Source organism: Papio anubis, chromosome 3 (genome assembly GCF_008728515.1).
Source record: "Papio anubis isolate 15944 chromosome 3, Panubis1.0, whole genome shotgun sequence".
Taxonomy (NCBI): Eukaryota; Metazoa; Chordata; class Mammalia; order Primates; family Cercopithecidae; genus Papio; species Papio anubis.
Window position 1 is genome coordinate 169018697 of NC_044978.1, and position 25542 is coordinate 169044238.

The window sequence follows — 25542 nt, forward strand, 5'->3', positions numbered from 1 at the left end:
TTCACCATATTGGTCTATGTCTCGAACTCCTGACCTCATGATCCGCCCGCCTCGGCCTCCCAAAGTGCTGGGATTACAGGCGTGAGCCACCCCGCCCAGCCCTCCTCAGCCTTCTTAACCTAGAATGTTGTCTTTCAATGAGCTTGGTTTCTTTTTTTTTTTTTTTTTAAGTTCCAGGGTACATATGCAGGATGTACAGGTTTGTTACCTAGGTAAACATGTGCCGTAGTGGTTTGCTACACCTATCAACCCATTACCTAGGTATTAAGCCCAGCATGTATTAGCTCTTTTCCCTATTGCCCTCCCCCAAGAGGCCACAGTAAGTGTTGTTCCCCTTCCTGTATCCATGTATTCTCATGGTTCAGCTCCCACTTATAAGCGAGAACTTGTGGTGTTTGGTTTTCTGTTCCTGTGTTCGTTTGCTGAGGATTATGGCTTCCAGCTCCATCCATGTCCCTGCAAAGGACATGATCTCATTCTTTTTTATGGCTGCACAGTATTCCGTGGTGTATATGTACCACATTTTCTTTATTCAGTCTATCATTGATGGGCATTTGGGTTGGTTTGATGTCTTTGCTTTTGTGAATAGTGAATGAGCTCGGTTTCCAGAGGGAAGTGCAGATGCCTCCTCTATACCGTTGCAGCAGGAACCTCGACAAATATCAGTTTCATTTGATTCAACTCAATATGCACATTATTCATTCATTCTGCAGTTGTGTGTGCAACACCTGGGATATGCCAGCCTCTGAGCTGGATGCTAGAGGGAGAAGTGTGCATAAACAAATAGCTGGAAAACAATGTGGACAATTAGTAACAGCTTAAACATCTGGTGCTGTTTTCTATTAGGCATTTTGCAGGTTTTGTTTGTTCTTTCAAATTAAGACCTCTTTTCAAATAAGCAATCCACATATGTGGTACAGAACTCAAATGGTATATAAAGGTATACATTGGAAAGCATCTTTCTACTTGCTGCCAAGTTCCCTATCCCAGGGCAAACTACTGGCTGTGTTTTATCTTCTCTCTTTTTATAAATCCTTTCAGAGATATACTGTATATACAGGCATAATTGTGGATTTTTAAAATATAAATGATAGCATACTCCCATGAAATCTTTTTTTTTTGGAGACTGGATCTTGTTCTGTCACCCAGAATAGAGTGTAGTCTTGGCTCACTGCAAACTTCGACGTCCTGCCTTAGCCTCCTGAGTGGCTGGGACTACAGGCACCCACCACCACGCCTGGCTAATTTTTGGGTCTCACTGTAATCCTCAGCTCACTGCAGTCCTGGCTCACTGCAATCCTCCTTGCTTGGGCTCAAGCAGTCCTCCTGCCTCATCCTCCTGAGTGGCTGAGACTACAGGTGCCCACCACCACGCCCAGCTAGTTTTTGTATTTTTTGTAGAGATGGGGCTTCATCATGCTGTCCAGGCTGGTCTCAAACTCCTGGGCTCAAACCATCCACCCACCTCCGCCTCCCAAAGTGCTGGGATTGCAAACATGAACCACTGCGCCTGGCCAATTCTGCTTTTCTTAACTTAAATTTTATAGCTTAGAGACACTTTTATAGCTCAGTACACTTCCCTTTCAGCTTCATTTTTTTTAAAAAAACAAACCAACCATCTAGTTCTCCCTTGTATAGAAAAACCATATTATATTGAACCATTCCCTTGTGATTGACATTTAGATTGTTTTCACATCTCTCTATTTTAGATAATACTTCAATGGATAGCACCATAGAGGGATATAATATAGTATAGTAGTTAAGCAAGCTCACCCCTGAACCAGACACCGGGGTTCTTACTGGCTGGATAATCTTGGACAAATAATTTGATGTCTCTTTGCTTCACCTTTCTCATTTATATGCCGAGGATGATGATAGCATCTACTCCAGAGGGTCTTTGTGAGGTCTAAATGAATTCCTATCTGTCTGGCGTTGGAAACAGCACCTAGTGTGTGTAAATGCTCCCTCGGTGCTAACTCTTGCTCCCGTGGAATTTGCCAGGTCCAGTGGTGGGTGCGTGTTTAACTGCAATAGATAACACCACTTGCCACCCACTGAGGTTGTTCCGCTCTGTGCCCCCACCAGCAGCACGTGTGCCTTGCTAATACAGCAAGTAACAAAACTTTCTGAACTTTTCCAGTCAGAAAAAAAATTGTAATCTAGTTCAAATAGTTTTGGCAAGCCAGCTCTGTGCCAGCCTGGTGAGCCGAAGCTCTGCCGAGGTCTAGATGAGGCGTGAGCAGCATACTTCAGCATGGCCACACCTGCAACCACACAGGATGGTACAAGGGGCAGAGGTAAAGCCAGGGAGGCGTGGGCAGGGGCTTGAACAATCCGATGGCAGATCTGCTGGTGGAAACAGGGGCATCAGAACAGGATATTAAATGACAACTTCCCCAGTGATGTTCCTGCTGGATTGAGGCTATAAAATGTAAGTTTGCTCAAGACTCAGGGGTTTCAGTTTAGGCCAGTAGCTGTTCTGCCAAAGCATTTCAGTGAGTCAAGAGAAATAAAAACAGGCCAGGCGCAGTGGCTCACGCTTATAATCCCAGCACTTTGGGAGACAGAGGCGGGTGGTTCACTTGAAGCCAGAAGTTCAAGACCAGCCTGAGCAACATGGCAAAACCTCGTCTCTACTAAAAATACAAAAATTAGCTGGGCATGGTGGCACACCTGTAGTCTCAGCTACGTGGAAGACTGAGGCACAAGAACCGCTAGGACCTGGGAGATGGAGGTTGCAGTGAGCCAAGATTGTGCCTCTGTACTCCAGCCTGGGGAACGGAGTGAGACTCTGCCTCAAAAATAAGTAAATAAATAAACAAATAAACAATAAAAAGAAATCTAAAAAAGAAAGAGAGAGATAAAAATAATAATGTCAGCTGAGAGCAGGCTTTCCACTCCATTCCCAGAATGTGCAGCGAGAGGGCTGCCAAACGTGGGTGTGACTCTGTCCCCATTAAACTTAGCTGGGACCTCACCAAGCCTTTAATCCTGGCTTCTCCCTGCCAGCCCTTGATTTCGTAGATTCAAAGTTTTACTAATTGGTTTCCAGAAAGCTATTTTAGTCATAATCATTCTGAAGGAAAAGTTTTTTCCAGAAGACTCCTTTGGTGCCTGGGCCACACAGAACGGGCAGTGGAAAAGGGTGGAAATTTTCATACATACCCCTGCCCACGCCCTCTCCAGAAGGAAAAGGGAGTCATTTGTGGTAACTGCTATTTAAGTCATCTCGTCTCTACAAATATGTCTGAGTACCGTCACTATACAAGCCATGGGGCTGCATGTCCAGGAGAATGAGGCCTAATCTTGGTCCTTGGAGGGCTCATATTTCAAATGGGAGAAATAACTATTTCCTTAAATATTAACTTACTATGATGACTGCTATGATGATGGCAAGAAGATATATTAATGGCAAGCCCATATGGGAGAGGAAGCTTTCTGTCCAGGGGAGTCCAGGAAACTATTCCAGAAGAATGACGTCTGCGGACATCCGCTTGACACTGAAATCTGAATATGACTTCACTAGAAAATGGGATGCTGTGGGGAAGCAGCCCAAGGCAAGCTCCCTGAGGCGTTCGGGAAGGAGCCAGGGACACTCCCAAGCTCTCCAGGCCTGAAAGTGTCCCCTGCTTCTTGGAGGCCCTGAGTAGTTTGCTGGGCAACAGTCGCCCCGTGCCATATCTTGGAGGACCATAGGAATTGGAGGTGTCAGCTGTCCTGGCCGTTGGCAGGCAGATGACCACTAGGCTGTTAAACAACTGTGACATCCTGAGTGTTCCTCAGGCCAACTGGGAGCCAGCACCCTCGGTCTGGTGTGAATGGAGGGGTCTGGTTCCATCTGACATAGAACAAAGCAGCCTGCCCTTCACTCCACAGAGAGGTTCTGGGCATCAGCTGAGATTCAGTGTAGGAAGACAGTGTAGGGCAGGGCCACCTGCCTAAGGCTTAGGACATGGGTTCCACCCAGCTCTACCCAAGAGCTGCTTAGGAGCCTCAGACAGGCCAGAAACCATCCCTGAGATCAGTTTCTTCATTACTCATAATGGCAAACCCAGAGTACTTCACACAGTTCACAAACCACCCTATGAGACTTCTTATAGAGAAACCACGGCCCAAAGGGTGGCACCAGGGCCTGCGCTGTAAGCTGCAATGCTGCACTACTTCTTGTTAGTAAAACAGCAATAATAATCCCTGCCCTTCGTACCCCCAGAGACTTGTGGTAATGAACAGGAGAAAGCATATGAAGGCACTTTTCGGAACTATTAAAGATTCTGTCAATGTGAGGTGACTTTATAGTATCTATTACAGTCCCCTGTAATCATTTCAGCAAAACTCCATTACATTTGGTGTTCTATTTTAAGATGCACATAATGCTACCTTTGAAAGATTGTCAAATGAACTTGAGAATGACTGAATATTCCCTTATAGGAGATTTCCTGGGCGTGGGTGTTTCTTTAAAATAGAAATAATCCAGAAAAGGTTAAATAAATGGAAGATGAAAGATGAGGACCTAATGTGAACACGGATTTAAAATAACCAGCCATTTGCCTGGGAGGAAGTGGGAGGAGGCATTTGCAGTGGATGGTTTGGAGGAGAAGCAGATCTATTTATTTTTCTGTGCACTAACTATTCATACCCAGGCCACTTTAGCACTGGAGAGAGCACTGGACTGAACCTGAGAAATACGCCTTTTGGGAAAAACCCAAGAGTAGGAATTGGGTTGAGCAACTCAGGATGCACCAGGAGTGGTTCAGGGATATTCTCAGAAGCCATGTTCTGAGTCTGTTTTATTTAGTTCAGAGAAGTTCAAACATTTTTTTTGTTTTGGTTTGTTTATTTATTTCAATAGGGTTTTGGGGAACAGGTGGTGTCTGGTTACATGAAATAAGTTCTTTTTTCTGTTATATCATTATTATCATTGAACACGTGTTCAAATCTAGGCTTTTAAGGTTTTCACAAGAGAGAACTATTATATATTTAGTGCAACCAGGTACAAGACAGGCTCAAAAACAAAACTGAAAAAGATCTGTGAAAAGCTTTCAAAATAACAAAATTTAAATATAATTTTTAATGACATAAAAACTATAATTTATCATGAGTAACATGTTTTGAAATATCTATACATTGTGGAATGGCTCAATATAGCTACTTAACATATGTGTTACCTTATATGCTTGAATAAGTTCTTTAGTGCTGCTTTCTGAGATGTTGGTGCACCCATCACCCGTGCAGTGTACACTGAACCCAATGTGCAGTCTTTTATCCCTCACCCTCTTCTCATTCTTTGCCCTGAGTCCCCAAAGTCCATTGTATCATTCTTATGTTTTTGCATCCTCATAGCTTAGCCCCCACTTATGAGTGAGAACGTACCATGTTTGGTTTTCCATTCCTAAGTTACTTCACTTAGAATAATGGTCTCTACTTCCATCCAGGTTGCTGCAAATGCCATTATTTTGTTCCTTTTTATGGCTGAGTAGTATTCCATGGTGTATATATATATACCACAATTTTTTTTATCCACTTGTTGACTGATGGGCATTTGGGCTGGTTCCATATTTTTGCAATTGCAAATTTTGCTGCTATAAACATGCGTGTGCAAGTATCTTTTTCATATAATGACTTCTTTTCCTCTGGGTAGTTACCCAGTAGTGGGACTGCTGGTAGTTCAACCACTATAGAAAACAATATAGAGATTCCTTGAAGAACTTTACACACTGTTTTTCATAGTGGTTGTACTAGTTTACATTTTCACCAGCAGTTGTAAAAATGTTCCCTTTTCACTACAGCTATGTCAACATGTATTTTTTTTTTATTTTTTGACTATGGCCGTTCTTGCAGAGTAAGGTGGTATCACATTGTGGTTTTGATTTGCATTTCCCTGATCATTAGTGATGTTGAGCATTTTTTCATGTTTGTTGGCCATTTGTATATCTTCTTTTGAGAACTGTCTATTCATGTCCTTAGCCCACTTTTTGGTAGGATTGTTTGTCTTGCTGATTTGAGTTCCTTATAGATTCTGGATATGAGTCCTTTGTCAGATGTATACATTGCAAAGATTTTCTCCCACTCTGTAGGTTGTCTGTTTACTCTGCTGATTGTTTCTTTTGCTGTGTAGAGCTTCTTAGTTTAAGTAAGTCCAATCTATTTATCTTTGTTTTTGTGGCACTTGCTTTTGTTTTCTGGGTCATGAACTCTTTGCCTAAGCCAATGTCTAGAAGGGTTTTCCCAATGCTATAGAATTTGTATGGTTTTGGGTCTTAGATTTAAGTCCTTGAACCATCTTGAGTTGATTTTTGTATAAGGTGAGAGATTAGGATCCAGTTTCAATCTTCCACATGTGGCTTGCCAATTATCCCAGCACCATTTGTTGAATAGGGTGCCCTTCCCCCCGCCCTTTTTTTTTTTTTTTTTTTTTTTTTTTTTTTGCTTTGTCAAAGATCAGTTTACTGTATTTGGCTTCATTTCTGGGTTTTCTACTGTGTTCTATTGTTCTATGGGTCTGTTTTTATAACAGTACCATACCGTTTTGGTGACTGTGGCCTTATAGTATAGTTAGAAGTCAGGTAATGTGATGCCTCCAGATTGTTCTTTTTGCTTAGCCTTGCTTTGGCTGTGTGGGTTCTTTTTTTCTCCCACATGAATTTTAGGATTGTTTTTTCCAAGTTCTGGGAAGAATGACGGCAGTATTTTGATGGGAAGTGCATTGAACTTGCAGATTGCTTTTGGCAGTATGACCATTTTCACAATATTGATTCTACCCATTCCTGAGCATGGGATGTGTTTCCATTTGTTTGTGTCATCTGTGATTTTTTTCAGCAGTGTTTTTTAGTTTTCCTTGTAGTGGTCTTTCACCTCCTTGGTTAGATATATTCCTAAGGTTTTTTGTTTGTTTGTCTGTTTGTTTGTTTTGCAGCTATTGTAAAAGGGGTTGAGTTCTTGATTTGATTCTCAGCTTGGTCAGTGTTGGTGTATAGCAGAGCTACTGATGTGTATACATTAATTTTGTATCCTGAAACTTTGCTGAATTCATGTATCAGTTCTAGGAGCTTTTTGGAGGAGTCTTTAGGGTTTTCCAGGTATATGATCACATCATCAGCAAACAGTGATAATTTGACTTCCTCTTTACTGATTTGGATACCCTTTATTTCTTTCTCCTGTCTGATTGCTCTGGCTAGGACTTCTACTATGTTGAATAGAAGTGGTGAGAGTGGGCAACCTTGTTTTGTTCCAGTTCTTAGGGGGAATGCTTTCCACTTTTCCCCATTCGGTAGAATGTGGACTGTGAGTTTGCTATAGATGGCTTTGATTACATTGAGATATATTCCTTCTATGCTGATTTTGCTGAGGGTTTTAACCATAAAGGGATGCTGGATTTTGTCAGATGCTTTTTCTGAATCTATTGAGATGATCGTGTGATTTTTTGTTTTAATTCTGTTTATGTGGTGTATCACATTTATTGACTTGCATATGTTAAATCATCCCTGCATCCCTGGTATGAAACCCACTTGATCATGGTGGATTATTTTTTTGATATGCTGTTGGATTTCATTGGCTAGTATTTTGTTAAGGATTTTTGCATCTATGTTCATCAGGGATATTGGTTTGTAGTTTCCCTTTTTTGTTATGTCCCTTCCTGATTTTGGTATTAGGGTGATACTGGCTTCATAGAATGATTTAGGGAGGGTTTCCTCTTTCTCTATCTTGTGGAATAGTGTCAATAGGATTAGTACTGATTCTTCTTTGAATGTCTGATAGACTTCAGCTGTGAAATCCATCTGGTCCTTGACTTTTTTTGGCAATTTTTTTACCATTTCAGTCTCACTGCTTGTTATTGGCCTGTTCAGAGTTTCTATTTCTTCCTGGTTTAATCTAGAAGAGTTGTATATTTCCAGGAATTTATCCATCTCCTCTAGGTTTTCTAGTTTATACATGTAAAGGTGTTCATAATAGCAACTGAAACAAGTATTGCTGGACTTGAAAGAGCTCATTCAGGTCGGGTGCAGTGGCTTACACTTGTAATCCTAACACTTTGGGAGGTCAATGTGGGCAGATCACTTGAGCTCAGGAGTTTGAGACCAGCCTGGGAAACATGGCAAAACCCCATCTCTACAAAAAATACAAAAAATTAGAAGGGTGTGGTGGTGTGTACCTGTAGTCCTGGCTACTTGGGAGACTGAGGTGGGAAGATAGCTTGAGCCCAGGAGGCAGAGGTTGCAGTGAGCTGAGATCATGCCACCGTACTCCAGACTGGGCAACAGAACCACAGACCTTATCTTAAAAAAGAAAAAAAAAAAAAAAGCATTCATTCAGCCAACTATTTATTGATCTCCATGTTCAAGTTCAATTGTGAAATACAGTTGTATGTCACTTAATGACAATGACACATTCTGATAAATGGGTTGTTAGGCGATTTTGTCATTGTGGAAACATTATAGATGGTGTAGCCCACTACACACCTAGGTTATATGCTGTAGCTTTTTGCTCTTAGGCTGCAAGCCTATACAGCATATTACTGTACTAAATATGTGGACAGTTGTAACACAAGGGTAAATATTTATGTATCCTAATGTAGCTAAACATAGAAAAGATAATGTGTAACACTACATCTTTACAATGGCTATGTCATCATTAGACAATAGGAATTTTTCAGCTCCATTATGAAGGCATACCTTGGAAATGTTGCAAATTCAGTTCTAGACCACCACAAAAAAGTAAATATTGAATAAAGCAAGTCACACAAATTTATTGGTTTCCCAATACATGTAAAAGTTATGTTTATACTATACTACAGTCTATGAAGTGTATAATAGCATTATTTATAAAACTATAATATGTGTACCTTAATTTAAAAATATACTTCGTGTCTCTGTGTCACATTTTGGTAATTCTCACAATATTTCAAAACTTATTATTCTTATTGTATCTGATAAGGTGATCTATGATTAGTGATCTTTCATGTTGCTATTGTAATTGTTTTGGGGCACCACAAACCATGCCCATAGAAAATGGTGAACTTAATAAATGTTGTGTGTGTCCTGGTTGTGTTCCAGAACCAGCTGTTTTCCTGTCTCTTTCCCTCTCTATCCTTGGACCTCCCTATTCCCTGAAACACAACAATATTGCAGTTAGGCCAATTAACAATACTAGAATGGCTTCTAAGTGTTTATGTGAAAGGAAGAGTTGCACATCTCATGTTGAATCAAAAACTAGAAATGATTAAGCGTAGAGAGGAAGGCATGTCAAAAACTTTGAGACAGACCTAAGCTAGGCCTCTTGTGCTGAACACTTAGCCAAGTTGTGAGTGCAAAGGAAAAGTTATTGAAAGAAATAAATAGTGCTACTCCAGTGACACATGAGTAATAAGAAAGTAAGACAACCCTACTGCTGATATGGAGAAAGTTTTAGTTGTCTGGATAGAAGATCAAACCAGGCATAACATTCCCATAAGCCAAAGCCTAATCCAGAGCAAGGCCATCATTCTCTTCAATTCTGTAAAGGCAGAGAGAGGCGAGGAAGCTGCAGAAGAAAAGTTGGAAGCTAGCAGAGGTTGTTTCATGAAGTTTAAGGAACAAGCCATCTCCATAACATAACAAGCAGCAAGCGCTGATGGAGAAGCTACAGCAAGTTATCCAGAAGATCTAGCTAAGATCATTGATGGGCCGGGCGCGGTGGCTCACGCCTGTAATCCTAGTACTTTGGGAGGCTGAGGCGGGCTGATCACGCGGTCAGGAGATCAAGACCATCCTGGCTAACACGGTGAAACCCCGTCTCTACTAAAAATACAAAAAATTAGCCGGGCGTGGTGGCGGGCACCTGTAGTCCCAGCTACTCGGGAGGCTGGGGCAAGAGAATGGCATGAACCCGGGAGGTGGAGCTCACAGTGAGCCGAGATTGTGCCACTGCACTCCCACCTGGGTGACAGAGCGAGACTCTGTCTCAAAAAAAAAAAAAAAAAAAATCATTGATGAAAATGGCTACCTTAAACAACAGATTTTCAATGTAGACAAAACAGCCTTATATTAGAAGATGCCATCTAGGACTTTCATAGCTAGAGAGGTAAAGTCAATGCCTGGCTTGAAAGCTTCAAAGGACAGGCTGACTCTCTTGTTAGGAGATAATAAAGCTAGTGACTTTAAGTTAAAGCCAATGACCATCTATCATTTCAGAAATTCTGGAGGCCTTAAGAATTGTGTGAAATCTACTCTACTTGTGCTTTATAAGTAAAGCAATAAAGCCTGTATGATAGCACATCTGTTTATGGTATTATTTATTGAATATTTCAAGCCCAGTGTTAAGACTTACTGCTCAGAAAAAAAAGATTCCTTTTAAAATATTATTGCTCACTGACCACCTGGTCACCCGAGAGCACTGATGAAGAGGTACAAGGAGAGTAATGTTGTTTTCATGCCTGCTGACACAATACTCATTCTGTAGCTCATAGATCAAGGATTAATTTCTCCTTTGAAGTCTTATTATTTAGGAAGTAGATGTTTTAGCACAAAAAGAGAGGGTGAAAAAAAGAAATACATTTCATTTCATAAGGTTATAGCTGCCATAGATAGTGGTTCCCCTGATGGATCTGGGCAAAGCCCATTGAAAGCCTTCTGGAAAGAAGTCACCATTCTAGAAACCATTGATAATATTCATGATTCATAATTTGTGGGAGGAGATAAAAACAACAATAGGAGTTTGAAAGAAATTTATTCCAACCTTCATGGATGACTTGGAGGAGTTTGAGATTTCAAATGAGGAAGTAACTATGTAGAGACAGAAAGAGAACTAGAATGAAATGTAAAACCTGACGATGTGACCGAATTGCTGCAATCTCATGATAGAACTTTAATGGATGAGGAGTTGCTTCTTACAAATGATCAAAGAAAGTGGTCTCTTGAGATGAAATTTACTCCTGATGAGACTTCTGTGAGCATTGTTAAAATAACAAGAAAGGATTTAGAATATTACATGAACTTAGTTAATAGATCAGTGACAGCCGGGCGCGGTGGCTCACGCCTGTAATCCCAGCACTTTGGGAGGCCGAGGCAGGCAGATCACAAGATCAGGAGATCGAGACCATCCTGGCTAATATGGTGAAATCCCATCTCTACTTAAAATACAAAAAAATTAGCTGGGCGTGGTGGTGAGCGCCTGTAATCCCAGCTACTTGAGAGGCTGAGGCAGGAGAATGGTGTGAACCTGGGAGGCAGAGCTTGCAGTGAGCTGAGATAGTGCCACTGCACTCCAGCCTGGGCGACAGAGCAAGACTCTATCTCAAAAAAAAAAAAAAAAAAAAACAAAGATCAGTGACAGTTTGAGAGGATTGCCTCGAATTTTAAAAGAAGTTCTACTGTGAGCAACATAGTGTCAAACAGTATTGTATGCTACAGAGAAATCTTTTGTGAAAGACAGAGTCAAGCTATGTGGAAAACTTCATTGTTATCTTATTTTAAGAAATTGCCACAGCTGCCCCAGCCTTCAGCAATGATCATTTTGATCAGTCAGCAGCCATCAACATTGAAGAAAGACCCTTCACAGCAAAAAGATTACAACTCACTGAAGGCTCAGATGATTGTTAGCATTTTTTAGCAAATTAGTACTTTTAAATTTAGGTATGTATTTTTAGACATAAGGTTATTGCACGCTTAATAAACTATAGTAAAATGTAAACATAACTTTTATGTGTGTGGGAAACAAAATTGTGTGTCTTGCTTTATTGCAATATTTGCTTTATTGTGGTATTCTGGAACTGAACCTGCAATATCTTTGAGGTATGCTTGTAATTATTAATACTTTAGTCTTTTAACTTTTATACTAGAATTAAAAGTGATTGGCACACTACCATTACAGTAATATAGTTCTATATTTGCCTATATATTTACCTTTTCTAATGAGTTTCATATTTTTAGGCTACCCTGTTGCTGTTTAGCATCCTTTAATGTCAACTTGAAGAAATCCCTTTAGCATTTCTTGTAAGGCAGGTCTAGTGATGAAGAATTCCCTCCACTTTTGTTTGTCTGGGAAAATCTTTCATTTATTTTTGTTTGTTGTTGTTGTTAAAATTTTTTTTTATTTCCATAGGTTTTTGGTGAACAGGTAGTGTTTGATTACATGAGTAAGTTCTTTAGTGGTGATTTATGAGATTTTGGTACACTGATCACCTGAGCAGTATACACTGCACTCCGTTTGTAGTCTTTTATCCCTCCCCAGCTTCCCACCCTTTCCCCCTGACTCCCCAAAGTCCACTGTGTCATTCTTATGCCTTTGCATCATCATAGCTTAGCTCCCACTTATGAGTGAGAACATATGATGTTTGGTTTTCCATTCCTGAGTTATTTCATTTAGAATAATAGTCTCCAATCTCATCCAGGTCACTGCGAATGCCATTAATTCATCCTTTCTATGACTGAGTAGTATTTCATTGTATATATACCACAGTTTCTTTATCCGCTCGTTGATTGATGAGCATTTGGGTTGGTTCCACATTTTTGCAAACTGTGCTGCTACAAACATGCCTGTGCAAGTACCTTTTTCCTATAATGACTTCTTTTCCTCGGGGTAGATACCCAGTAGTGGGATTGCTGGATCAAATGGTAGTTCTACTTTTAGTTCTTTAAGGAATCTCCACACTGTTCTCCACAGTGGTTATACTAGTTTACATTCCAACCAGCAGGGTAGAAGTGTTCTCTGTTCATTGCATCTATGCCAACATCTATTTTTAAAAATTTTTTTGATTATGGCCATTCTTGCAGGAATAAGGTGGTATCACATTATGGTTTTGATTCGCATTTCCCTGATCATTAGTGATGTTGAGCATTTTTTCATATGTTTGTTGGCCACTTGTATATTTTCTTTTGAAAATTGTCTATTCATGTCCTTAACCCACTTTTTGGTGGGATTGTTTGGTTTTTTTCTTGCTAATTTGTTCGAGTTCATTGTAGATCCTGGATATTAGTCCTTTGTCAGATGTATAGATTGTGAAGATTTTCTTCCACTCTGTGGGTTGTCTGTTGACTCTGCTGACTGTTCCTTATTGGTGCCAATCCTATTGACACTATTCTACAAGACAGAGGAAGAGGGAGTGCTTCCTAAATCATTCTATGAAGCCAGTATCACCGTAATACCCAAACCAGGAAATGACATAACAAAAAAAGAAAACTGCAGACCGATATTCCTGATGAACATAGATGCTAAAATCTGTAACAAAATACTAGCTAACCAAATCTAACAACATATCAAAAAGATGATTCACCATGATCAAGTGGGTTTCATACCAGGGATGAAGGGATGGTTTAACATATGCAAGTCAATAAATGTGATACACCACATAAACAGAATTAAAACAAAAAATCACATGATCATCTCAATAGACGCAGAAAAAACATTTGACAAAATCCAGCATCCCTTTATGATTAAAGCTCTCAGCAAAATTGGCATACAAAGGACATACCTCAATGCAATAAAAGCCATCTATGACAAACCCACATTCTACTGAATGGAAAAAATTCAGTAGAATAGGAAAAAGTTGAAAGTATTTCCTCTGAGAGCTAGAACAAGACAAGAATGCCCACTATCATCACTCCTCTTCAACATAGTACTACAAGTCTTCACCAGAGCAATCAGATAAGAAAAAGAAATAAAGGGCATCCAAATCAGTCAAGAGGAAGCAAATTTTCTTTTATTTTTGAAGGAGGGTTTTCCCAGGTATATACTCCTAGTTGGCATTTTTTTGGCACTTTGAATATATCATCCCATTCCCTTCTGGCCTGCAAGGTTTCTGCTGAAAAATGTTCATTGTCTTATGAGGGGATTCTCTTATATGTAACAAATAGTTTTTCTCTTTCTGCTTTCAAAATGTTATGTCTTTGACCTGTGACAATTTGATTATCTATCTCAGTATGGTTCTTTGAGTTCATCTTATTTGATGTATTTAGGGCTTCTTTGATCTGTATGCTTATTTCCTTTTCCAGATTTGGGAACTTCTTAGTCATTATATTTAAGTAAGCCTTGTTGTCCTTTCTCTCTTCTTTTTTCTTTTTGCATCTTTGACTGAATTATTTCCAGTGACCTGTCTTTGAGTTTACTAATCCTTTCTTCTGCTTGATATAGTTTTCTGTTAAATTCCTCTAGTGCATTTTCTTTTTTTTTTTTTTTTTTAGTAGAGACGGGGTTTCACTGCTTTATCCCCGATGGTCTCGATCTCCTGGCCTCAGCCTCCCAAAGTGCTGGGATTACAGGCATGAGCCACCATGCCCGGCCAGTGAATTTTCGTTTCAGTTATTGTGTTACTGTGTTTTCAGGTCCATGATTTCCTTTGGTACTTTAAAAATATTTCCTCTCCTTGTTGAAATTCTCACTTTGTTCATTCATTGTTCTATCTTGGTAAGCAACTCTATCAGAGTTATTTTTATTCTCTGTCAGGTGAATCATAGAACTGTTTCATTAGGGTCAATTTATGGAGATTTATCTTGTTCCTTTGTTGGGAACATCTTTGCCTGATTTTTATTTTCCTTGACTCTCTGTGCTGGTGTCCATGCATTAGACAAAGCAGTCACCTCTCCCAGTCTTCCCAGGTTGATCTTGTACAAAAGAATCCCCCATCAATGAGCCTGGTCAGGTAATGGGGGTCTCTACAAACTCATTTCCTCCCAGTAAGAAGCAGGAAGCTGCAGTTTTCGTTTGCTCACTCTGCACTGAGCCTAGGAGGAGCTATGGTATCTACCAGGCCAAGTTTCTATCTCCATTCTCTTCCAAGTGGCTAGACTGTAATGGACCTTATAGAGCTCCAACAGCAGCAAGACAAAAGCTAGTCCTCTAGGGACCTCCCCCTTGGAAAAGTTGGGGTGCTAGACATGCCAATTAATTCCTTTCCTCCTCTGGTTGAAGCTGGTGTAGGGAGTCTCTTCGTGATCATATGGTACTTCGCCAGGGGCAGCATCTTTGACAAGAGTGTGTTCTGAATCTCCCTACCAGCTTTGGTGAGTCTGTTTCTGCATTCTCCTGGGGTGCAGGGGCCTTTTGATTAGTTTCTGATTTTTTACAAAGGGAATATGTACATGAATTGCTGAAGTGATATGCTCATTGGGGAAAAAAGGGATCAGGACTTCCTTCTGCCATGTTGCTGACGTTACTCCTCTCAGGTTGATTTTTGAGTCGCAGTTTTTTAGATACTTGGTATTTGCACAACATGGTTTGAACTCATATCCATTTAGGCCTTGATGCTGGTAGGTGACAATCATGTCAAAACAGCCCAGCTGAGTGTCAGTGCGGTGACATGGAATTACGTGGATGAGAATCAGAAAATATAGGGCTCTACTTTTTGTGCCACCCTCCAGTGGCCATGAGACCTGAGGCAAATGGCTGGACTTCTCCAATTTTAGTTCCACATCTGTAAATCAAAGATGGCAGTGCCTTTCCTGGCTACTTCATAGAGTCATATGCATCCATGAGAAAATGCAGAGAAATAGACAAATGCAGTGTAGCTGGGGGCCAGTGTTGTTATCTGGGTGCATCAGCCATTTTAGTATTTTCAGTCCTCTCCTCTTTCTGGACTCCTGCCCAGGACTCCTTTAAATATAGCTGTGGCCAATAAAATGGCCCAAAAATTACATCCAGCAGATTCCCTTCCATAGGCCCTGTGTTGTCTCAGAGTACATTTGGAATTCTTTTTAATCTCTAATAACTGTCATGAGATCCTTGTCCATTATTCATGTTGCTTTAAGTTTTTTCTCCCCTTTTCCTTGATCAGGCTTGCCAGAAGTTTGATGCATCTTTTCTTTCTTTCTTTCTTTTTTTCTTTTATTTTTTGGAAACGTAGTCTGTCTGTCGCCCAGGCTGGAGTGCAGTGGCGCGATCTCGTCTCACTGCAAGCTCCACCTCCCGGGTTCACACCATTCTCCTGCCTCAGACTCCCAAGTAGCTGGGACTACAGGCGCCCGCCACCACGCCTGGCTAATTTTTTGTATTTTTAGTAGGGACGGGGTTTCACCGTGTTAGCCAGGATGGTCTTGATTGCTGACCTCGTGATCTGCCCGCCTTGGCCTCCCAAAGTGCTGGGATTACAGACCTGAGCCACTGCACCCGGCCGATGCATCCTTTCAAAAACCTAGCTTTTAGATGTGTTGGTCAGATGTGTTTTTTCTATTTCATTTGTTTTGTCTCATATATCTTTTCTTCTACTTGCTTTGGATTTATTCTTTTGTTCATTTTCTAACTTCTTGAATGTTTTCTAATGAATACATTTAAAGCTATAAATTTCCCTCTAAGTGTAATGTCTTATCTGTGTCCCAGAGTTTTGAAGTTTATCTGATTCTTTTAAACCTACCTTCTTATTGCTTTCTAATGTTCTTGCAGTGCCATCAGATAACACAGTCTATAAAATGTCAGCACTTTGAACTGTGTTGAAGTTTGCTTTGTAGACCAAGTCAGGGTCAATTTTAAATAGTTCCTATAGATAAGGAAAAAAGCACATATTCTTGGTGTGGTAGTAAAACACGCATATTTGAATCCTGGCTCTGGAATATATTCACTATGTGACCTCACATAAATGTTAGTAGCTATTGGTTTATTTCTTAGCTATTAGGTTTAGCTTACTGATCTTGTTCCAATCTTCCTCATCCTAGCTCATTTTGTCTGCTTAATGCATCAGTTTCTGAGAGATGCATATTAAAATCTCCCATTATAAGTTGTCCCACTTCTCACTACAGTGATACACATTTTGCCTTATGTTTTCAGGCTCTGTCGTTAGAGGGCTATAGCTTCATTATTAGAGCATTTTAGTGAACAATTCCTTTCATCAGAAGAGCTCTCCATGTAGAACTTAGCCAGTTCATGTTTGTTCTGACTACTGGTCTCATTAGAATTGTTTTGCCAATATATTTTGTGCTTTCTATTGAACACAATTTCTTTGTAACCTTGAATTTTCCTTTTGAGACAGGGACCTACTGAATCATACATCATTTATATATTTATATTGTAATAGTACGTATGCTCATCTGATTATCTGTTTTCCTTCCACATTCACCATGCGATTCCCCCAGGTTTATACCGAACCTGAACTTATGGCAGGTAACTCACAAAGCTGTTTTGCTTCTAGACTATGATATTTACTGCTGGGCTTTGTGGGAATTAGAGATCTCTGAGATATTTTTTATGCCCAAAATACCTGAAACTAGGAGGCAGAGGAGGACCTTTTAGCCTCTGGTTCACATGTAGGTTATAATCTGTTTAGTCACAACATGTTTGAAAATACGCAACAATGAACCAACCTCACTGGACACTGTGACCAGTTCATGTCAAACAGCTTGACTTTAGTTTCTAGTTACATGAAGAGGGAGGACTCAGGCTATGAAAAAAAAGCTGTGCTGCAGGTTCTCAGTCCCTGGCTGTAGGGTTTATAACATTTTTAAAATTATATCTGGGATTATGTTTACATTCACTTAGGAAGGGAGAAAGAAATTGCTCCTACAACAATACAAGGCAGAAAAACTTTTGTTGTTTTGTTTATTCATGTGTTCCTAGAACAATGCCTGGCACATAGTAAGTGATCAATAAGTATTTGTAAGAAAATTGTGGTAGCAAGGCTGGGCGCGGTGGCTCATGCCTATAATCCCAGCACTTTGGGAGGCCAAGGCAGATGGATCACCTGAGGTCAGGAGTTCGAGACCAGCCTGACCAACATGGCGAAACCCTGTCTCTACTAAAAATACAAAAATTAGCCAGGCATGGTAGCGCTCGCCTGTAGTCCCAGCTACTTGGGAGGCTGAGGCAGGAGACTCACTTGAACCCAGGAGGTGGAAGTTGCAGTGAGCCTAGATCCCACCACTGCACTCCAACCTGAATGACAGAGCAAGACTCCATCTCAAAAACAAAACAAAAAACAACAACAACAAAAAGAAAATTGTGGTAGCAAAAAATTGTTATGGGAACTTCAAGAGGAGAAGGTGTAATTGCAACAAAAGATATTGTGAAGCCTTCATGAGGAAGTAACAGTTGAATAGGCCCTCAAAGAATAAGTAGGATCTGGAGATTAAAGGATGTATCAATTAGGGTTTGATCACAGAAACAAGCTACTAAGAATGATATAGGATATGAGATTAAATTTAGGAACCGACCTAGCATAATTGAAGGAGCCAGCTAAACACTTTACATTCCACTGTTGCTTCTTTACCTGGTGGTGGGACTAAAGTCAGCGGAGTGGGCCGCTGGAAGGAAAGAAGGACAGAAGTGAAGTGAGGAAGATCAAGAACGAACTGCAGCCCACAAGGCTGGGCTTGAACCGTGTCAGTATCTGAAGCCAACAAGGCTCCACATTTGCTAATGCAGTGACCTGTAGGAGAATCAGGCATCCTTCATCATGGAGCTAGACATGCACGTGGCCAGGGATAGGGAGAACCCTGAGGAGGATCTGGCGGGTGTGGGAGGAGCTTCAGGCCTGGCTGCTGCCCCAGAAGCTGCACACACAGGCCCAGGATAGAGAGAACTCAAGGAGAAACCAGCAGGAGCTGAAGGAGCTGAGAGCCCAAAACCTGCCCGGGCCGATAAGGTGAGCGAGCAGATCAGCAATGATGTGTGTAAGCTACAACAGCACCAGGTGCCCTGCATTCAAGCATCCAAGCTTAACAGGGAAATGACTGCTGCCTCACTTCCATCTTCCACATTTTATGCAAAGTCACATGGTCCAGAGTATGCAGGGAAGGAAGTCCTGGGAAGTGTATTTCTGGCTTAGCAGAGTTAACTCAGAACATATGCACCCCAGAGGGAAGTTAAGGGCTTAGGGAGAAAAGCTGCAGGAGGCAGAGCGGATGTTTACTCTCTCTCAGGCCATCACTTTGGAGTGCCCCAGGACAGATCCTCCCAACACAGTGGGCAGTGGGTACCCAAGTGCCATCTCCTTGCTGATTCTCTGGAAGTGGGCATCACATGGTATTCTGCTACATTTAGAGGCAATGCAAATGATTTAAACAGAACTTGAACTTATGAATCATAAAGGCTCCTAAAGCAGGGCAGGAAAACGCTCAAAGTTTGGGCGACAGCCATCTCCACACGCCACCATCCAGCCACATGCCCAGGGGATTTTCATGACAATGCAGCAATCCTAGGCCCTTCTCTCCATGGGATGTAAAGCAGGGGAAGGGTGGGTACTGTGACTTACACCTGTAATATGAGAACTTTGGGACGCTGAGGCAGGAGGATCATTTGAGCCCAGGAGTTTGAGACCAGCCTAGGCAACAACAGCAAGACACTGTGCCTACAGAGAATGTAAGAAGTACCCGGGCATGGTGGCATATACCTGTAGTCCCAGCTACTCGGGAGGCTGAGGTGGGAGGATCTCTTGAGCCTGGGAAGTTGACGCTCCAGTGAGCCACAATTTCGCAACTGTACTCTACCCTGGGTGACAGAGTGAAATCTTATATCATAAAACAAAACAAAACAAAAAAACAACAAATAAAAAAACAACAACAAAAGTGAGTATAGGGTAAGTATGGGAGAGAGTAGTCTTCCCGCTATCCTGGAGTGGCCCGTGACATATTTGTGCTTATTCGTTTAGTAATGACTCACATGTGCCACACACTGTTCTAGGCATCAGGGAAACAGGTGAGCAAAGTCCCTGCCCTCATGGAGCTTACCTTCCAGTGAGGGAAACATAATTAAAAAGTGGACAAGTCAACGTCAGGCCGTGATATGTACTTTGGGAAAAACATAGAGCAAGGTGGGGAAAACAGAGTGAGAGGGGCTGGAATTTTAGAGAAGGTATCCAGGGAACAAGAATCCCAGGGAACAGTCCAGACATGGTGGCTCACACCTGTAATCCTAGCACTTTGGGAGGCTGAGGTGGGCAGATCACTTGAGCTCAGGATTTTGAGACTGGCCTGAGCAACATGTGAAATGCGTCTTTACTAAAAATAAAAAAATAAAATTAAAAAATGAGCCAGGCATGGTGGCACATGCCTGCAGTCCCAACTACTTGGGAGGCTGAAACAGGAGAATTGCTTGAACTCGGGAGGCAGAGGTTGCTGTGAGCTGAAATTGTACCACTGCACTCCAGCCCGGGTGACAGAGTAAGACTCTGTCTCAAAAAATAAAAATAAAAATAAAAATAAAAATAATAATTCCAGGGAATAAACTTGAGTGTTGAGTGTTCCTTAGGTACCTAATACTGTTCTAAGGACTTTACATTCTAGCGACTCATTTAATCCTTGGGAAAACCTGAGTAATTTTCCAAGGTCACATCATTAATAAGTAAAAGATCTGGCATTTAAACACAGGTCGTCTGGTAGCAGAGCTTAAGCTTTAAGTCAGAGACAATCTCCTGGTTGCAGTGAGTGAAGTGAGGGAGCAAGGAATGCAAATATCAGAGGGAAGAGGGAACAGCCAGTGCAAAGCCCTGAGCCAAGTGCATGCTTGTTGTTTGGAGGAGTAAAACCAAGAGTTTGGTTCTGGACATGTGGCAGTTTGAGAAGCAGGAGAGGAGGAGACTTCAGCAGAGAAGACTGAGAAACAGCAACTGGGGGCGGGGGGAGGAGAAAGCCCAGGAAAGAAGGCTGCATAAAGGAAGGAATCATCAATATTTCCAATTCTGCTGGGAGGCCCAGTTAGCACAGACCCAAGAATTGACCACTGGATTTGGCAGTGTGGAGGTCTTCACTGGTCTTGACATTGATGGCCTTTTATAGACAATACAGTATGTGGAAAGGCAACCAAAGCAGTTCCAGATCAAGGGTGAATGGGAGCCCAAGGCTCTACCCTCCAGCCTCAGCTCTGCCCCTTCCTACCACGAGACACCTCCCAGGATCCCTGGAACACAGTTTGACCACAGATGTAAGCCAGCCCCTTTGTTTCACAGCTGATGAAACTCAGGTCCAAAAAAGGGAAGAAGCTGGCTCAAGGCCATACAACTAGTTAGTGAAAAGCACACGTTACAATGATCACTATTTCATGAGACAAATCTATTCCTACCCTGTCTTATGCTGCTTTCATGGACCGTGTGGTTATGACAAATAGAAAAATCAAAATAACAAGGTCTTTTACACCCGTGTATCTCTGTGGGAAGGAAAGAATGATAACATGAGCAAATTCAATTCATAAAATATTCAGAAGCCTCACTGTTAACTAATAGTTTCCATATTCTCCTCCCATACCACATTTCTGGTCATTCAGCAAGTTCCATGTTTTCTGATTCTACATAATGGGACATAGCAGACTACAAACTGTACAACAGATGTAATAGTAACACTAGTTGCTCACACTTACCACTAGCCATGAGCCAGCATCGTTCTCAGGTCCTCGCAACAGCCCTGTGCAGCAGGCTTACCAACGAAACAAAGCCCTCTCTGAGGGTTATGCTTGGAACCATATCATGAAGTGGTCAAGAGTTCAGTCCCCAGGTCCTATTGTCCAGTTGCATATTTCATTTCCACTCCTCACTGATGGTGGCACCCTAGCCAGGTTACTTCCCCTCTTTATGCTTTAGTTTTGTCAGCACTGTGAAATGCTTCATAGACTGAAAAACAGGATACAGGGATCAGGGCTGGCATTGATCACAGTAAGCCAGGCACTGTTCTAGTCACGTCATCATCACAAGCCTTGGCATCCCCTGCAAGCAGGGCACTGATTGTGGGTTGCTGAGGGCTCCCTCTCCTCTGCTCTCTGATTTGAATAAGCCACAGATTGAATCATTAAGCTGTACTTAAGCTCATCTTGCCTCTTTTTATGTTTTATTTTTGCCTTAGGATCCATGCTTGAAGCTGGATGAAACTTCGCCGAGAGGAGAGGAGTATCAAGATAAGTTAGCAGCTGAAGAAGGAACCAGCAGTGATGAAGAAGAAAGGTACAGAAAGACATGCAGACTTCTGAGTGCTCCAATGAATGAGGACTCAGATGTGGAAGGATTCATCCATTCATTCATTCTATTCTCAAGTATTTATCACTGCTCGTTGCAGCATGCTGGGGGAGACAACAAGCATATCTTGTAGGTCTTCAGCACAGCTATGGGCTTTACATAAACTATCTTACTTAATTGTTACAACAACCCAGAGAAGCCATTTTTTAGCTTAAGAACCTAGAGCTCAAAGAAGTTAGCAAACCTGTCCAAGATTCAGACCTGCACTGGCCCAAAACCTCTGCCCCTATGTTTCCAAGTGTTCTTTAATTAGGGGATATAAGCAAGCTTTGTGATCCTGAGGAGATCTCCACCTATATCACCTATGTCAGTCAGCTATTGCTGCTATAACACCCCCAAATATCAAAGATTTTTAGCTCATAGATTAGCTACCCTTATGATTGGCTATGTCAGGCTCTGCAGGTATATTAGGTCGTTTCCACACTGCTATAAAGAAGCCCCCAAGACTGGGTAGTTTATAAAAGAAAGAGGCTTAATTGACTGACAGTTCTGCTTGACTGGGGAGGCCTCAGGAAACTTACAGTCATGCCAGAAGGGGAAGCAGGCACGTCTTACATGGTGGCAGGTGAGAGAAAAGTATGTGTAGGAGGAAATGACAAACACTTATAAAACCATCAGATTTCGTGAAAACTCACTCACTATCATGAGAACAGCATGGGGCAAACTGCCCCCATGACCCAATCACCTCCCACCAAGTCCCATCCTCAACACGTGGGGATTATGGGGATTACAACTCGAGATGAGATTTCAGTGGGGACACAAAACCTAACCATATCAGTGGGACTTATATGAGCTTGGCTCCTGGGTGAGGGTCAGGTGTTATTGCTCTGCCACAAACTACAGTTAAAATCTGCTCCACATGCCATCTCATTCTGTGGCCCAGGCTGAAGGATTAGCCCCCATCTAGGGAATGTTGTTGTCATGGTAAAGGGAAGATGTTCAAAAGGCTTATGGAAACATGCAGTGGCTCGTCAAGCCTAAACTCAGAAATGCACTCTCATTTCCACCCAGCTTCCATGGGCCAGAGCAAGTCACAGAGGCAAAACTAATATTAAAAATCTTGAAGAGGAAAGTTGGAGGACTCAGGCTACCTGATTTCAAGGCATGTTAAAAAGCTTTAGTGATAAAGACATTGTGGTATCAATATGCCAGTACACAAATAAGCTAATGAAACACAATGGAATGTTAAGAAATAGATTCACACACACATAGTTGCTAGATTAATTTTTGTTCATGGTGCCAACGCAATTCAATGGACATAGGAAAAGTTTTTCAACAAATGGTGTTGGAACTGGATACACATGAGAAGAAAATGAACCTCAACCCCTACTATGTCCTATGCACAAAAGTTAATTTGAGATGTTTCATACATCTAAAATATAAAAACTAAAACAGGAAAGTATCTTTGAAACTTTGGTGTAGGCAGTAATTTCCTAGATAGGATGTGAAAACACTAATTATCAAAGGAAAATTAATAAATTGGTTTTCATCAAAATTGAAAGTTCTGCTTATTTAAAAAAAAACTTAAAATGAATAGAAAAGCCACAGACTGGGATAAAATATCCCATCTGTATTAAGAATATATAAATAACTCTTATAAATCAGTAATAAAAAGACAAACCTATTTGGTTTTTAATTGAACTTTTGAGTTCAGGAGTTCATGTGTAGGTTTGTTATATAGGTAAACTTGTGTCATGGGGGTTTGTGTTACAGATTATTTTGTCACCCAGGTATTAAGCCTAATACACATTAGTTACTTTTCCTAATTCTCTCTCTCCTCCCACCCTCTACCCTCTGGTAGGCCCCAGTGTCTGTTGTTCCCCTCTATGTATCCATGTGTTCTCATCATTTAACTCCCACCTATAAAAGCGAGGACATGTGATATTTCGTTTTCTGTTCCTGTTTTAGTTTTCTAAGGATAATGACCTCCAGCTCCAACTACGTTCCTGCAAAGGACATGATCTCATTCTTTCTTATGACTGCATAGTATTCCATGGTATATATGTACCACATTTTTAAAAATCCAGTCTACCATTGATGGGCGTTTAGGTTGATTCCATGTCCTTGCTATTGTGAATTGTACTGTAGTGAACATATGTGTGCATGTATCTTTATAATAGATTTATGTTCCTTTGGGTAGATACCCAGTAATGGGATTGCTGGGTCAAATGGTATTTCTGCCTCTAAGTCTTTTAGGAATTGCCACATTGTCTTCCGCAATGGCTGAACTAATTTACACTCACACCAACAGTGTATAAGCATTCCTTTTTCTCTATAACCTCATCAGCATCTGTTATTTTTTGACCTTTTAATAGCAGCCATTCTGACTGGTGTGAAATGCTATATCATTATGGTTTTGATTTGCATTCCTCTAATGATCAGTGATGTTGAGTTTTTTTCATATGATTTGTGGCCACATGTATGTCTCCTTCTGAAAAGTGTCTGTTCATGTCCTTTGCCCACTTTTTTAATGGGGTTGTTTGTTTTTTTCTTGTAAATTTGTTCAAGTTCGTTATAGATGCTGGATATTAAACCTTTGTCAGATGCATAGTTTGCAAATCTTTTCCCCCATTCTGTAAGTTGTCTGCTCTCTCTGTTGATAGTTTCCTTTGCTGTGTAGAAGCTCTTGGTTTAATTGGATCCCATTTGTTAATTGTTGCTTTTGTTGCCATCTCTTTTAGTGCCTTCGTCATGAAATATTTGCCTGTTCCTATGTGCAGAATGGTATTGCCTAGCTTGTCTTCCAGGGTTTTTATAGTTTTGGGTTTTACATTTAAGTCTTTAATCCATAGAGTTAATTTATTTTCTTAGAGACAGGGTCTCATTATGTTGCCCAGGCTAGTCTTGAATGATCCTTCCACCTCAGCCTCCCAAAGTGTTGGAATTCAGGCATGAGCCACCATGCCTGGCCTTAAGTTAACTTTTGTATGTGGTATAAGGAAGCGGTCCAGTTTCAATCTTCTGCAAATGATGCCGTTATCCCAGCACCATTGATTGAATAGGGAATTCTTACCTCATTGCTTGTTTTTGTCAGGGTTGTCAAAGATCAGATAGTTGTAGGTGTGTGACTTTATTTCTGGGTTCTCTATTATGTTCCATCGATCTATGTATCTGTTTTTGTACCAGTACCATGTTCTTTTGGTTACTGTAGTCCTATAGTATAGTTTGAAGTCAGGTAGCATGATGCCTCCAACTTTGTTCATTTTGCTAAGGATTACCTTGGCTATTTGGGCTCTTTTTGGGTCCATATGAATTTTAAAATAGTTGTTTCTACTTCTGTGAAAAATGTTCAATAGAGATAGCATTTAATCTATAAATTGCTTTAGACAGTATGTTCATTTAACAATATTGATTCTTCCTAACCATGGGCATGGAATGTTTTCCCATTTGTTTGTGTCATCTCTGATTTCTTTGAGCAGTGTTTTGCAGTCTCCTTGCAGAAGTCTTTCACCTCCCTGGTTAGCTGTATTTCTTCTATATTTGTGTGTGTGTGAGAGTTGTGAATGGGATTGTGTTCCTGATTTGGCTCTCGGCTTGAATGCTGTTGGTGTATAGGAATGTTAGTGATTTTTGCACATCAATTTTGTATCTTGAGACTTTGCTGAAGTTGTTTATCAGCATAAGGAGCTTTTGGGCTGAGACTATGG

General features: G+C 41.0%; 1 protein-coding gene across 1 annotated transcript in view; it reads left to right on the forward strand.

Moving 5' to 3' along the window:
* Positions 1-25542, forward strand: part of FAM184B (family with sequence similarity 184 member B) — a 149802-nt gene that overhangs the window by 98513 nt on the left and 25747 nt on the right. The window contains exon 8 of the mRNA XM_017958608.3: positions 21726-21823. Coding sequence (XP_017814097.1) covers positions 21726-21823 — 98 coding nt within the window. The remainder of the gene's footprint in view (positions 1-21725; positions 21824-25542) is intronic.